General features: G+C 47.3%; 1 protein-coding gene across 10 annotated transcripts in view; it reads right to left on the bottom strand.

Annotated features, from left to right (window-relative positions):
* ZNF395 (zinc finger protein 395) overlaps window positions 1-14,249 on the bottom strand; it is a 41,677-nt gene that overhangs the window by 13,036 nt on the left and 14,392 nt on the right. For 3 of the 10 annotated variants that reach the window (XM_050802501.1, XM_050802502.1, XM_050802506.1), the window contains 2 exons: window positions 2,207-2,504; window positions 910-1,142 (listed from right to left, as the gene is read on the bottom strand). In XM_050802501.1, coding sequence (XP_050658458.1) covers window positions 910-1,142; window positions 2,207-2,446 — 473 coding nt within the window. In that variant the 5' untranslated portion in view covers window positions 2,447-2,504. Of the gene's footprint in view, window positions 1-909; window positions 1,143-2,206; window positions 2,505-6,886; window positions 8,438-14,249 lie in introns of those variants that run through there. The other 7 variants (XM_050802500.1, XM_050802503.1, XM_050802505.1 and 4 more) reach the window with 4 other exon arrangements.

Genomic DNA, 14,249 nt, shown 5'->3' with positions numbered 1-14,249 from the left:
CTTACCAAAATGGTGGAGTTACAGGTGTGAACCACTGTGCCTGGCCTAAATAGTTTTAAAAATCAAAAGAAGGATACAATTTATGGACATGTGACACAAGAAAAGTATATAAAACTGAAATCTGAGGGTCCACGAATGAGGTTTTATTGGAGGACAGCCATACCCGTTTGTTTCTGCATCGCCCCTGGCTGTTTGGACACCACAGCAGAGCTGAGCAGTGGGGACAGAGGCTGTTTAGTCCAAGAAGCCTAAATTATTTACTATCTGGCCCATTCAAAACAAGTTTGTTGACTCCCGATTTAAGCCAGTTCTTCCCTGTCTCTCATCATAAACCATGACCTGATGTAGTTTAAGCACGAGAGGGGAAAAAATAGCCCTTTGCCCAGCCAAAGGTACATTGCCCATATAGAGCTATGGAAAAGAAAAGATGCCATTCTGGGCCAGGCAAGGTGGCTCACACCTGTAATCCCAGTACGTTGGGAGGCCGAGGCAGGTGGATCACTAGAGGTCAGGAGTTCGAGACTAGCCTGACCAATATGGTGAAACCTTGTCTCTACCAAAAAATACCAAAAATTAGCCAGGCGTGGTGGTGCACGCCTATAATCCCAGTTACTCGAGAGGCTGAAGTGGGAGAATCGCTTGAACCCAGGAGATAGAGGTTGCAGTGAGCCGAGATCATGCCACTGAACTCCAGCCTAGGTGACAGAGTGAGGCTGTCTCCAAAAAAAAAAAGAAAAAGAAAAAAGAAAAGATGCCAAAGATTCCCCTTTTCTGTGTCCCATGCGTCCCAATATCTTGGCACCCAGATGCCAATGACACCACATTTCTTCCACACCGAAAGGCAGCCCACACCCTCACACCACACTACCCATGTGACTCTTAAAACCCAATTTCTTCTCCCACACAAACCTCTTTGGGACATCAATGTTCCTGGAGACAGGCCTGTAGGCCAGGGCCTGGGCTCCGGGCTCTAGGGGTAGTGCCTGGGGACAGGGGCCCTGCAGCTCCGCCAGCCACACTTCCTCCACCCTGCAGGAGACCTGCAGCTTCTGCTCCAGCAGCCAGACGGTCACCTGACCCTCCATCCAGCTGTGCTGCTCCACCAGTCCTGTGCACTCTTGACCCCGATACCACACATAAACCTGCGGAAAGAGGGACAGCAGCCAGCGGTCAGTCCTGGATGGGTCTCACCCTGAAGTTCTCAAGCACCCCACGTCCCAGGAGCCAGGGTCTGCCTGCCACGAACCATGTTCTCTGCCTCACTCATCTTTTATTCAAGTAGATGTTCCCAGGTACTCGCTTCCCACCTGAGTACCCACACAGGCCTGATTCCTCCCAAGGCAGATCCTTATCAGCTCTCTAGACTGGCAGACAGCAAACATGTCAATTTCTGCGACTTTCTCTGAATCTAGAATCTGTACTCATGTTCCCGCCTTCCTTGCCCCAGATGCACTGCCTGTCTGCTGGTGCCCAACTGGCACTCCGAACTGCTCATTATCCTGCACTCAGAGGATGCTGAGTCCACCTGGGGACAACGTGGCAGGAGTACAGAGGCAGGTCAACCTCTCACCAGGAGGACCTGGAAGTTGGCAGGCCACCTTCCCTCACAGGCAGGGAGGCCTGGTGCGCACAAGCCTTGGCAAGGAGACAGAGGTAGAGTCCTTATTTAGGAGGCCTCGGGAGGGCAACAAAAGAGAACCCCAGGCACCTGGACCTCATGATAACATCAGACCCAGGGCCCTGGCACAGGGGCAGAGACGCTGGAAAAGGAAATCCACACCGAATCCAACTATACAAACATCTCTGACTCCTCAAAGTGTCTAAAGGGAATTCAAAGACGCAATGTTCTTTGACTCTCATAAGCCTGAGATGCTTTCCTTTGGTAAAGTTGTAAACTGAGGCAGGTTAAGAGAAACGTGGCTATGGCCATCCTTCAAACTGAGGTTTTGAACAAGCCAAAGCCCACAGCATCAGATGCTAGATCTTGCCACCTTCTACAGACAACACTGTGGTAGAGAAGCCCTGGGTCTCCTAACAATATCATATTCTTTTGGGCGATCTGCTGCCCAGACACCCTGTGGCTGGAGGGCAAAGCTCTGCACTCAAAACGGTGCCCAGAGAGTTTCCGGCCTGTCACTGGGGCACCCCAGCCCACCACCGCAAGACTCGCAAGATGGGACACCTGTCCATGTTGGGATCAACCTACCTTCTGCCCAGGCTGAAAGGCCACCTGCTGAAGGCCCGAGGTGCTGGGAGCCTTAAGGACTTCCTTGGGCTGCTCCTGGCAGGGGGTGTCATCGGAGGCGATGAAAGGCTGGGGAGCAGCCCCTTCCAGCAGTGGCTCCGAGGGTGGAGCGGCCGAGGGCCCCTCTGAGGCACTGGGTCCCAACACCCGGGCTCCCAGGAGGGACCGCTTTCCAAGGCGCCGGGACAGGACACTCGCCATGCTGCTGCCTCTCCTCTCCTGCGGAGGCGAAGGGGACACTGAGGCCTCTGCCCATCACCTGGGGGAATCAGGAAGCTTTCAGGAGGGAGCCCCACACAGCAGGAGCCAGGAAGGGTCTGCTAAAGTAAGTGAACCCTTTAAAGTCAACTTTTACCATCCCTCCTTTTCACAAAAGTGATATCCATTCCTAGTAGAACAATCAGAAAATACTCTGTGTACACAGAAAAATAAACCACTCAGAAACCTGCCTCCCCGGGAGGCCCACTCTTCCTATACAGCAGGCCAGGCTTCCTTCTGTGCGTGTATTTACACTTTTATTTCTGTAAAAATGGGACTGCTGTTTGGTAAACTGTATTTTTACTTAACTGTGAAAGTTTTGCAATATCATTCAATATTATTTTATAAAAACATGTTCAGAAGCCACTCAGCATTTTCCTAGGTGGACACATCATTCCTATTCTAATCTCTTATTATTTATTGTACCCAAAGGCTGCACCCAATGGTCTGCCGTCTAAACTTCTCTGCCTGCAGGGAGCATCCTCTGAGCTAAACCTCAGCACACACACATCAACCACGGCTTCCGTAGGGCAACTTCCAGGATACGATATTGCTGGGTCAAAGCCTGAGGACATCTGATGCACACAGATTCTCAAGTTCAGCTAGCTCAAAGCTGCAAAGAGCCATAGAAACTTACCGAGCTTGGCCAGGTGCGGTGGCTCACGCCCGTAATCCCAGCACTTTGGGAGGCTGAGGTAGGTGGATCACTTGAGGTCAGGAGTTCAAGACCAGCCTGGCCAACATCATGAAACCCTGTCTCTACTAAAAATACAGAATTAGCCAGACATGGTGGCGCATGCCTGTAATCCCAGCTACTCAGGATGCTGAGGCAGGAGAATCGCTTGAACCCAGGAGGCAGGAAGCTGCAGTGAGCCGAAATCACACCACTGCACTCCAGCCTGGACAACAGAATGAGATTCAGACTCCAAAAAAAAAAAAAAAAAAAAGAAAGAAATGACCCAGGCTCCTCTCATCTTACACTTGAAGAAACTAATGTTGAGCACGTGACTTGTTCAGGTGGCAAAGGTAGTTGGTGCAAGAATCTGAACAGGCCTCTCGAAGTGGGTCCCTACCAGGGGACCGGCTGACCCACAGTGCTCCCTGGCCTGACACTGCTGGCAGAAGGGGACGAGTCAGACCCAGTGCTTTGCAAATTCAGGTTGCCCTCCTCCTACAGAGCACACGCAGCTCCTCAGTTCCTAATCTCTGCTGTTCCAGTCCTCTGTTCCCTCCTATTCGCTTATTATGTGCAAAGCATATCCCAGGTGCTGTGGGGTCACAGCAGGTATAAAACACCAGGGTTTCCAGAGACCTCAGCATCAATGCTGACTGCCCCCCACCCCTCTACCACCACCACCACCACCACCCCCCCCCCCCCCCCCTCCGCCTATGGGGCTAATTCCACTCAGGTGTGCCTTTCCCACCCCACCCACATCAAGAGGACACCTGTGGCACAGCTCTTAGCTCAAGCTATCTTTGAACAGTTCCATAAGCCTTCTTTCCTTTTCACCCTTGTCCAGAAGCCCCCCAGGCTCTTTCTGTAGGTACCACACCATCTCCACACCTCCCAAATCCTGGCCTCTTTCCAAACCATTCCAGCAAGGTATGTTCGTGAACATCCCCACAGTAACAAAACAGAAACGGCAAAAGAATTCTAAAGGATAATAATAAAATGGCAAATACTGAGTAAAGGGGCAAAATGCTGGTTTTCATGAGCATTTTACGCAGAAACTCAAGGGCTAGAATCTGCTGGCATAGTATCTCCACCATGAATTTTCCAGAAAGCAAAGAAAATATGAGGAAAAGGTTGGAGTCACAGCACGCAGACAGAAATTCCTAGTTAGGTGTCTGGTAACTACATCCAATGACTCTCTCTCTGAAAGCTTCATTGTAACAATAAAAAGGAAGACAAATGCAAAGAGTAGATTCTTTGCCACTACAAAAAAAAAAAAAAAAAAATGTATACCTAAGCTAAATTGGTTGTTTTTTTGGTTTGGGTATTTTTTTTTTTTTTTTTTTTTTTTTTTGAGATGGAGTCTCATTTTGTTGCCCAGGCTGGAGTGCAGTGGCATGATCTCAGCTCACTGCAACCTCTGCCTCCTGGGTTCAAGTGATTCTCCTGCCTCAGCCTCCCAAGTAGCTGGAACTACAGGTGTGCACCACTACGCCTGGCTAATATTCTGTATTTTAGTAGAGACAGATTTTCATCATGTTACCCAGGGTAGTCTCAAACTCCTGAGCTCAGGCCATCTGCCTGCCTTGGCCTCCCAAAGTGCTGGAATTATAGGCATGAGGCATCGTGCCTGGCCTAAACTGGTTTTTAAAACACTGTCACCTACATACCTTCGTCTTTGGAGCCTCAGGCTAAAATGGAGCACCTCTAACTCTCAGTTCAGTTTCACTGGGCTGACAGGATCCAGAGGCGAAGCCGCAACGCCACGCAGAGACATGAGATGGCAGCATCAACCCAGAGAAAGAAACTACACCACTTTCTTAGCCAAAAAAAAAAAAAAAACAACCTAATGGCCTCCCCACTTTCTAGAGCAGGAAGTTTGGGGTTTCTACCACTGAAAATAAAGAAAGGGTAGTATTTCCCAAATTCCTGGGCTCCCAGTCTTCAGACGGCGCCTGAAATGTTTGGCCAACAAATTCGGTCGATGTTTTTTCTAAGCCTTTTTCTTTTTTTAATTTAAAGACTGCTTTCTACTGCCTGTTTTGTTTGTGCCTGCCGGATCTGCATGGAGTTGGTGAACCTGCTGCTTCTGACTGGATCCCTCCTGTCCCCTTTCTCCTTTAACTGGCCAGAATTTCACACCAAAATACATTTTCTCATTGGCTTTATTTTAGTACTGCCAAATCTTAAGTTTTAAAAGCAGAAGAGAAAGAAGGAAGGGAAACTGTCTTTATTAAGTGCCTAAGAGGTACTAGCTTTCATAAATTGTATCTAATTTAATCCTCAAAAGGATCTGAGATGAACCAATGGTCTATCATTTCTGATGAGGTGACAACCTCAGAGGGTCATGGTACCAAAGCTGCACACTTAGGAACTGCAGCCTTGGGTATGAACTCATGTCCATCTGGTGTCAGAGGTCACAATCCTGCCATGATTCTAGTAGGTGTGGAATCTCTCAAAATAAACCACTCAATTAAGTTGATTTTCATCAACTTGGTGTTTTTTTCCCTATGTTAGTGAACCGTGATGGGAAAAATAGCTCCTGGCCAGGTGCAACGGCTCATGCCTATAATCCCAAACACTTTGGGAGGCCGAGGCAGGCAGATCACTCGAGGTTAGGAGTTCAAGATCGGCCTGGCTAACATGGTGAAATCCCATCTCTACTAAAAATACAAAAAATTAGCCAGGTGTGGTAGCGTGCACTTGTAATCCCAGCTACTTGGGAGGCTGAAGCACAAGAATCGCTTGAACCCGAGAGGCAGAGGTTGCAGTGAGCTGAGATCGCACCACTGCACTCCAGCCTGGGGGACAGAGTGAGACTCCGTCTCAAAAAAAAAAAAGAGGCCGGGCGCAGTGGCTCAAGCCTGTAATCCCAGCACTTTGGGAGGCCGAGACGGGCGGATCACAAGGTCAGGAGATCGAGACCATCCTGGCTAACCCGGTGAAACCCCGTCTCTACTAAAAAATACAAAAAAAACTAGCTGGGCAAGGTGGCGGGTGCCTGTAGTCCCAGCTACTCGGGAGGCTGAGGCAGGAGAATGGCGTGAACCCGAAAGGCGGAGCTTGCAGTGAGCTGAGATTCGGCCACTGCACTCCAGCCTGGGAGACAGAGCGAGACTCCATCTCAAAAAAAGAAAAAGAAAAAATAGCTCCTGATCTAAAAGTCTACACATCCATTTTCTCACGTACTTTCATTCCTTGAAAAAATCTCTTCTCCACTTGCATCTTGGCCTCTTACCTACAGAATAAAGGTCAACGCTTTAGTCTGACCCTGCTAAGCAGACCAAGCCACTGTTAATCATTTAGCAGTTCGAGTTTGGGAAGACCTTTATACACATATTGCCCTCTGGCAGGGCATGCAAAGGGATAATGGGATCAACCCAAAAAGTCAAGGAAAACCTTAGCCAAGTTTATACTGGGGATTAATAGCATGGAAGTGGGAGAAATGCAAATCTAGACTAATCCAGGCTGGGCAGCATCACCAGGCGTCACTTGATGCCTCACCTGTGTTAATCAGCACACTCATGACATTTACAGACGTGGCTCGAGAGACAGCACAAGTAACCAAGAGTCTTTGGGGACTCAGAGCGAATGACAGCATCAGCGAAGGTCTGCCAACAGGTGGGTCGAGGAGCAAGGTTAACTCTGGGCCGCCTGTGACTTTTCAGGACCTCCTGCTATCTCACAAGCACTCCTGGGGTCCTGCCCACCTGGTGCACTTCCACCATTCCAGCGGTGGCCTCCTTCCAACCTCTCTCCTCCAGGATCTCCACTTCATTCGCTCCTCTGGTGAGGTCTTTCTTGGGAGCTATCAATGGTCCCTATAAACCAGCCATCCCCTAGTTCGCCATATGGTTCTGGAGCAGCCAAGAGAAATCAAGAAACACCTATTTCAGGGTAACAGTAACAGTAGTGCAACACACAGCCAAATCCCACTTTATGATTTTACATTCTCCTCTTACGGAATTCCCTGACCGAAACATAAACTTGTGCTGAAGGCTTCTTGGGAAAGTTTTAACGGGATACCAAGCCCTCTTGTGTTCCTCCCTCCCCGCTGCCATCACCAACAGGAGGGATTGGCTACCCTAGATAACATCTTTCAGTCCATGTCCAAAAGGAGTTAGCTCTTTTCAGGGCTCAGCAAACACATTCTGATGTGCTAATAGCCCTTAATGAGGACATCTGCCATCAGTTAAGGAACTGGAACAGGCAGAACAGTAAAACAAACTCTCTCTGTGGTTCAGGGTTGCAAACTGCTATTTGTCATGTAACTGTTGCTGGACAACCACATGTCTCAGCACACGTAGGCACGTCCCCACACTTGTGTGCGTGCACACACTCACGCGGTGGCTGCGCTCTCCTACCACCCAGGGACACTGCAGCGAGCCATGATATCACCTAGCGGCACTTCCAGAAGACAGATCATAAGTCAAAGTGATTCACTGCACAACTCATGGGGTTTCTTTTAACTTAAGAAGGGTGAAGTTTGGAGTAAGACTCCTATTTGCAAAAGCTTGGGTGCTTGCTACTTCTCTAATGAATAATTTATAGGTCAACTGAGGGATATAAACCCACCTGCCAAGAGCTTCAGATTCTCTGCTAAACTCTGCTCTCTGTATATTTTATTATCTCCATTGGGTATCACTGCAGGAACAACAGTTTCAGTTTTTAGATGTTTGGTTAATATTTAGCATATCATTCTTTATCTTTTATCAGAAAAGTGCCCATTTTTCCTTTAAATCTGTAACATTTTTATTTAAAATTTTCAGTGTGATGTCCTACACTTTGCAGGGCATAGGGGTACATGCCTATAGTCCCACTACTCAGGAGGCTAAGGCAGGAGGATCGTCTGAGCTCTAAATAAATAAATAAATACACAAAGGCCAAAATGTTTGCAGTGAATGTTTGCATCTCTTATTTTACAACAGAACTCCATGGAGAATAAGATTCCCAAACAACTCATTTTCAGCAATTCTTAGCCAACATCTTTGCTGACAAATGCCATGAGTACTTGCAAGCATATTTATAAGTATATGCAAATATGTTTATGGTCCTCCTGGTTTGCAGGTCACCATTTGAACCTTGGCAGAAGCAAACTGTCCCATTCCATACCCAACTGCTACCCGGTGGCTGGTTCTCAAGCCTTTTTTTTCTGGTATGTCTTCCCCAAAGAAAGCAAAAAAAAAAAAAGACCCTTCGCTAAGCATACACGGACCTTTTCTTTGAAGAGACAGGAAAAAACTCCTCCTGGCTTTCAACAGAAAGCCCTGATCTAAAACTTCTGGCTCTCTGAAATTATCAGGTCCTGTGATCCTATTTTTAAGAGGGGTGTGGTGTGTACTTAGGATTTTCACAGTACAAGCTTCAGACACATGGCACTGAGCATATTGGTGATTGATTCAAGTTCTAAATCAGCTGGTCAGAGTGTGACAATTTGGATTCTCAGGGCATTCTAATTATTGTCTTTTTCTGAAGGTTTTAAAAAACTGGACTACATTGCATCAGTGTAGAATAGTTTAGACTACCAGTAAAATTAAAATGATAGAGTATCAAGATTGATAGGGACCAGAATAACTGTCCAACTCCCATTCAGGGCTGGAATGTTCTCGATGGCATACCCTATAACTGAGCATCCAGCCTTCCTATTACTCTAAGCAATAGATGTAATACAGTAATGGAAAGGAAAAAGAAGGAACCCCCAAATAACACTGCTATTTTCATATTCCAGCAGATGGGCCATAGAATCAGGTCATCTGATCTGCTTACAGCGAATTCTCTCCAGCAAATAATAAACGATCCTGATCAACAAATATTTCTGCTGGTCTGACTGCACAACAGTCATTCAGTCAAGTAAAAGAGACGGTTTCTGTTTGCGCTGCTGGCAGGAAAGCGTTTTCACAGCTCTACCCAGGAAAAAATACACTTCCCCTTCCTTCACACCTACCTCCCCATTTGCTCTCAGAAATGCAGTGCCTTTGTTCACGACTCTCTGGAGTTCACACTACCCTATTACACAAGACAGCTCTTAGGACACTCCTTGGCACACAGTGAGGGCTCAGGAATCCACAACCCTCTCTATCGGCACCGATGGGACTGCAGCCTCCTTAGACTGATCTTAAACAGCTGATCTTCCCAGGGGTAAGAAGAGGCCCAGATTCAAGAAAAATGTGTTATAAGAAGGAATACCTGCTGCTGGCCCTAAAATGAAGGCAAAGGTGTCAAGAGCATTCGAACTTGCTTCCGAGACAGGGTTTCCTTAAAAACAGGTAGACAGAAGGAAGCAGGTATTAGCAGGACTATGCTGACAGATGTCTGGGTGAGGGGACACAGTTGTCCCGCAGCGTTTTTGTAAATGCGTGGGGCGCTGGGGCGTGCATGTATGTGGCGGGGGAGGGGCGCCGTGCAGTGTGGTTAAACCTGATTTAAACTGTTCTCAAACCACATGACACTTCCAGAAGGAGGTGGGGAGATGGATGATTGCTGACTTGGCATTTTACCCAGAGCCAGGACTGGAGGGAGGGAACCAGGAGCCGAGTATCCCCAGGGAGAACAAGCCTCACAGAACTAGCAGTTGTCTCTAGCAGTCTTCAGGGTAAACTTCTAAGAGACCTGCACACGACCTCGAAACCACTGACAAATGCTTGAATGGCACTTAGGTTTATACTCTCTTGAATGCACACATTGGGGACTTCTTTTCTTTCCTGACTTCTCAGCAACTCAATAAAATATGGAGGAACAAGATCACCCTTGTTTTAGAGCTGAGAACACAGGTTCAAGAAGGTCACCTATTTGTCCAAAATCCCAAAGCTAGCAAGCAGTGGCATTGTCAGTTTCCTGCGCCGTCCTGGTCCAGTTCTCTCTTCCCCGGAAGTGGAGACCCAGCAGCAAGACGTGGCTCAGGCCTGGGGAGGGTGAGCTGGGATCCAGAGGACGAGAGTGAGTTTCATGGAGAAGGGATTTACTGGAAGCACTTGCAGTAACAACAGGCAAAAGCTGGCAATTTAAAAACAAAAAAAACAAAAAAAAAAAACCTGCCATTCCAAAAATATAAAACACAGACGTGAGAGTTTTAAAAGCCTAATAGTCAAGGAAGGCCTTAGCACTGAGGCTCTGAGTGGGCACTCACTGGAAAGGGAAGCTTGAGAGGTAACGACGCCCCAGGTACCAATTCCAAGATGACAAAAAGGGTTCCTGTGTTCTCGCTCCTTGAAGAAAGCAGATGAACACAGGAACACGGACTCTACTTTTTTTTTTTTTTTTTTTTTTGAGACAGAGTCTCGCTTTGTCAACCAGGTTGGGGTGCAATGGCGCCATGTTGGCTCACTGCAGCCTCCTCCTCCCAGGTCCAAGCAATTCTCCTGCCTCAGCCTCCCAAGTAGCTAGGATTACAGGTGTACGCCACCATGCTGGGCTAATTTTTGCATTTTTGGTAGAGATGGGGTTTCACCATGTTGGCCAGGCTGGTCTCGAACTCCTGGCTTCAAGTGATCAGCCCACCTCAGCCTCCCAAAGTGCTGGGATTACAGGTGTGAGCCACTGTGCCTGGTCATTTTTTTTTTTTTCTATTTAGGAAGTTAAAGTAGAAACACTATTTGGAACTCAAAAGTCATTTGAATGGATCATCACAGTTCCTGACAATGCCAAACAAAGGAGAATCACTCCTGAGGGTGAAATGGTTAAAGGAGAAAACTGGTTTGGAACTCAAATGTCACCTCGATGAATGATCACACTCTCTGACAATGCCAAACCGACAGGCAGGGGAGCCTGGCAGGAGCATGAGAGCTACCTGGTGACTCACCTGGCTGGAATCAACATGTCATAAAAAGGCAACCGCTCTCTCCTTGTGGTGGGTAATCGAGGCACCCATATTTAGAGGCTTGCCGGTCAAAATGAACCAACTCCAGCGTTCCATGGTTGGAGCTCAACACCAAGTCAGATGGCTGTGGCCCTGGAGCCCGAAGCCAGTGACCAGCCCCTGCCCATCGCCCATGTGACTAGGTGCCTGCCCCGCTCACTTTCGGTACCGGGTCTCATTCCTGCTCTGTTCCCCCAAGCCTGAATCTCAGCCCTGGGGCCCGGCCCCCAAGCCTCCCCCAGGTGGGGCCTGGCCAGCCTCTGGGAGCTAATCCCACCCACAAGGGTGGGGCAGACCCAGCTGGGGAGGGACTCACCGGAACCCCTGGGAAAGGGCCCTGGAGCAGAAAAAGCCCAGCATCTTTAAACGTATCAGCCCTGCTGATATGCAACATGTGGGCCCAGCTCTTGACCATGCACCAAGCCAAATATTAAGAAGCCTAAGAGTCAGACCCTGCCCTTCATGAATTTGGGGCCTAAATGAGCTACCACCTGGTCCACACAGCCAGCACTTGTGTTTAAAAGCACTTAATACGCTCCGAAGCTACATTTATGTACTTGTGTTGTATAATGAGATGAATGAATGAACATTTGCTTCTCTCAGGAAAATGAAAAAAACATTCAGCAATCTGACACTGAAGCCTGATTTTTAAAAAGGGGGTTTTTAGAATGGAGCCCATGAGTTAGATGAATATCCATGTGAAAATTTTCCGTTTTTGACATCAGTTAGATAAGTCAAAATAAAATATGTTATGAATCTAAAAAAAAAAAAATCCGCTGAGTGACTGGAGGTTGAAGGAGACACAAGTTTCACCCCAAAAACAGAAAGTCAGCCTTAGTGAAAAGAAGACAGGCACCATCGGGGAAGATTTAAATACACAGTGGAAAATAAACGGAGCGGAGGAGGGGCTCGCCCAGGGCTCAAACCACTAAGGAAGTGCCTTAAACGTATTTTTCTCTGGAGGAAGCCATTTAAGGAATCTTTATGCCCCAATAACTGTGGGCATGAGAATGAGTTTCGAGATGAAAGAGAGTTGGAGAAACAGGATGAATAAGAGTTCACCCCCACCCCAGCTTAGGATGTTGGGGTGCCACTCTCTGATGCTTTTCCTGAAATGGATGGGGTGGCGGCATTAATCAGAAGGTGCTCACTAGTGAGGATGTTCTGAGCCCAAGTGACAAAATAAATGTGCATCAATCGCAGACAGCAGCTGGCCCACACTCTCCAAATTTTCAGAAAAGGAAGGGATAAAATCAGCACCGGGTGCTCGTGAGCTCTGCCTGCCCCAGGAACACAACCAAGGGGGTTGACACACATGGCCCCACCACCTCAGGCCGGCAGGTAGACTGGACTTAGTTCAAGGCCAGCAGAAGAGGAGAATCTTTTGAAGAAAAGGCAGTAGGATGTTTCCAAGAAATAAAATCACATATAAGTGGCAAGAGAATAACAGGAACCCTTATATGTAATCCGTGGCCTTTCAAAAGTTGATATTCATTCAGGAATGTTCTAACAGCTATCACTTATCAAAGACTTAAGTGCCAGTCAACTTGCTGAGCATTTTGCTGACCGTGTCTCATTTAATCCCCCACAAATAACCCATGAGATTATAAATACCATCATCATTCCCATTTTACAGATGAGCAAACTGAGTCTCAGAGAAGTTTGAGTAAATTTTCCCAAGGCCACGAAGCTAGAAAATGACAGAAGCCAGAATGTGAGCCCAAATGTGTCTGATTCCAAAAGCTATGTTTGTTTTGAGACAGGGTCTCCCTCTGTCGCCCAGGCTTGAGTGCAGTGGCACAATTACAGCTCACTGCAGCCTTGACCTCCCAGGTTCAAGCAATCCTGCCACCTCAGCCTCCCAAATAGCTGTGACTAGATGTGCATGTCACCACACCTGGCTCATTTTTGTATTTTTTGTAGAGATGGGATTTCACCATGTTGCCAAGGCTTTTCTCAAATTCCTCGGCTCAATTGATCCTCCTGCCTCAGCCTTCTAAAGTGCTGGGATTACAGGTGTGAGCCACCAGACCCAGACAAGCTATGTTCTTTCTACTATGTTGTACAGCCAGGAAAACTATGCATCAAGTGACAGATTAAACTAGATGACCTTGTAGGCTTCCTTGTTTTTAAAAACTTGAGTCACCAAGAGGTTAATGTGGTGTTAGTGGTTGTGGCATGGAACGGGAGATGTGCATTATGACAGCAAAGTATCAAGCATGGGATCACCAGGATCAGGGCTACAATTCTTCTTATTTCACCTTTTACAAATATCCCAAAGAGAATGCACAGTGAAACAGTCAGGGATGCCTTAAGCTCAGACTTCCAGCTGGGCGCAGTGGCTCACGCCTGTAATCCCAGCACTTTGAGAGGCCAAGGCAGAGAATGGCTTGAGCTCAGGCGTTCAAGACTAGCCTGGCCAACATGGCAAAACCTCATCTCTACTAAAAATACAAAAATTAGCCAGGTATGGTGGTGGGTACCTGTAATCCCAGCTACTGGGGAGGCTGAGGCATGAGAATCGCTTGAACCTGGGAGGTTGCAGTGAGTCAAAATCGTGCCACTGCACTCTAGCCTGGATGACAGAGTGAGACCCTATCTCGAAAAAAAAAAAGAAAAAAAAAAGGCTCAAACTTCCCCATTGTGACCTTGGCCAAACAAACTCACTTCTCTGACCCGCAGTTTCCTCACGTGCAAAATGAGAAAAAGTACAGATCATATCCTAGAGGATAATTTGGACCTTTAATGAGGGAATGCATTTTTTTTCCAGAAGTGCCTTGATTTTTTTAAGAGTCGCCAAGCTCCTCTTTCCTAGAGATTCTGATTCCCCAGGTCTGAGAGAGGAAACAGTGAGAAAATGCATGTTGGATACTAAGCACTGTGCCTAGCAAAAGTGCACAATAAATGCTGACCTGAAAAAAAAGTAGACACCAAATCCCGGGCAGTGAAGAGCCAAATCTATAGGAAAATTATAGGGAAGAGTTTATGCAAATGTGGGGGGAATACAGTAAATTTTAACATCAACAAGGGCAGTGTAAGAGATGTAAGAAAAAAATCAAAACCATGCAAGAGCTCTATGGAAACAGTCACACCCGGTAAAGAGAACTGATGTCACTGTGGAACGCACTGTCATCTACAGCGGCCATGAAGGCCAAAAAGGAAAAAGACATTTTGTCCAGTGCCACTGCAAAAGCACTAAAACAAAAAGAAGCACACTG

The sequence above is a fragment of the Macaca thibetana genome, chromosome 8 (genome assembly GCF_024542745.1).
Source record: "Macaca thibetana thibetana isolate TM-01 chromosome 8, ASM2454274v1, whole genome shotgun sequence".
In the NCBI taxonomy this organism is placed as follows: Eukaryota; Metazoa; Chordata; class Mammalia; order Primates; family Cercopithecidae; genus Macaca; species Macaca thibetana.
The sequence above is the reverse complement of the archived record's forward strand: the minus strand, read 5'-3'. Positions and strand labels throughout refer to the sequence as shown.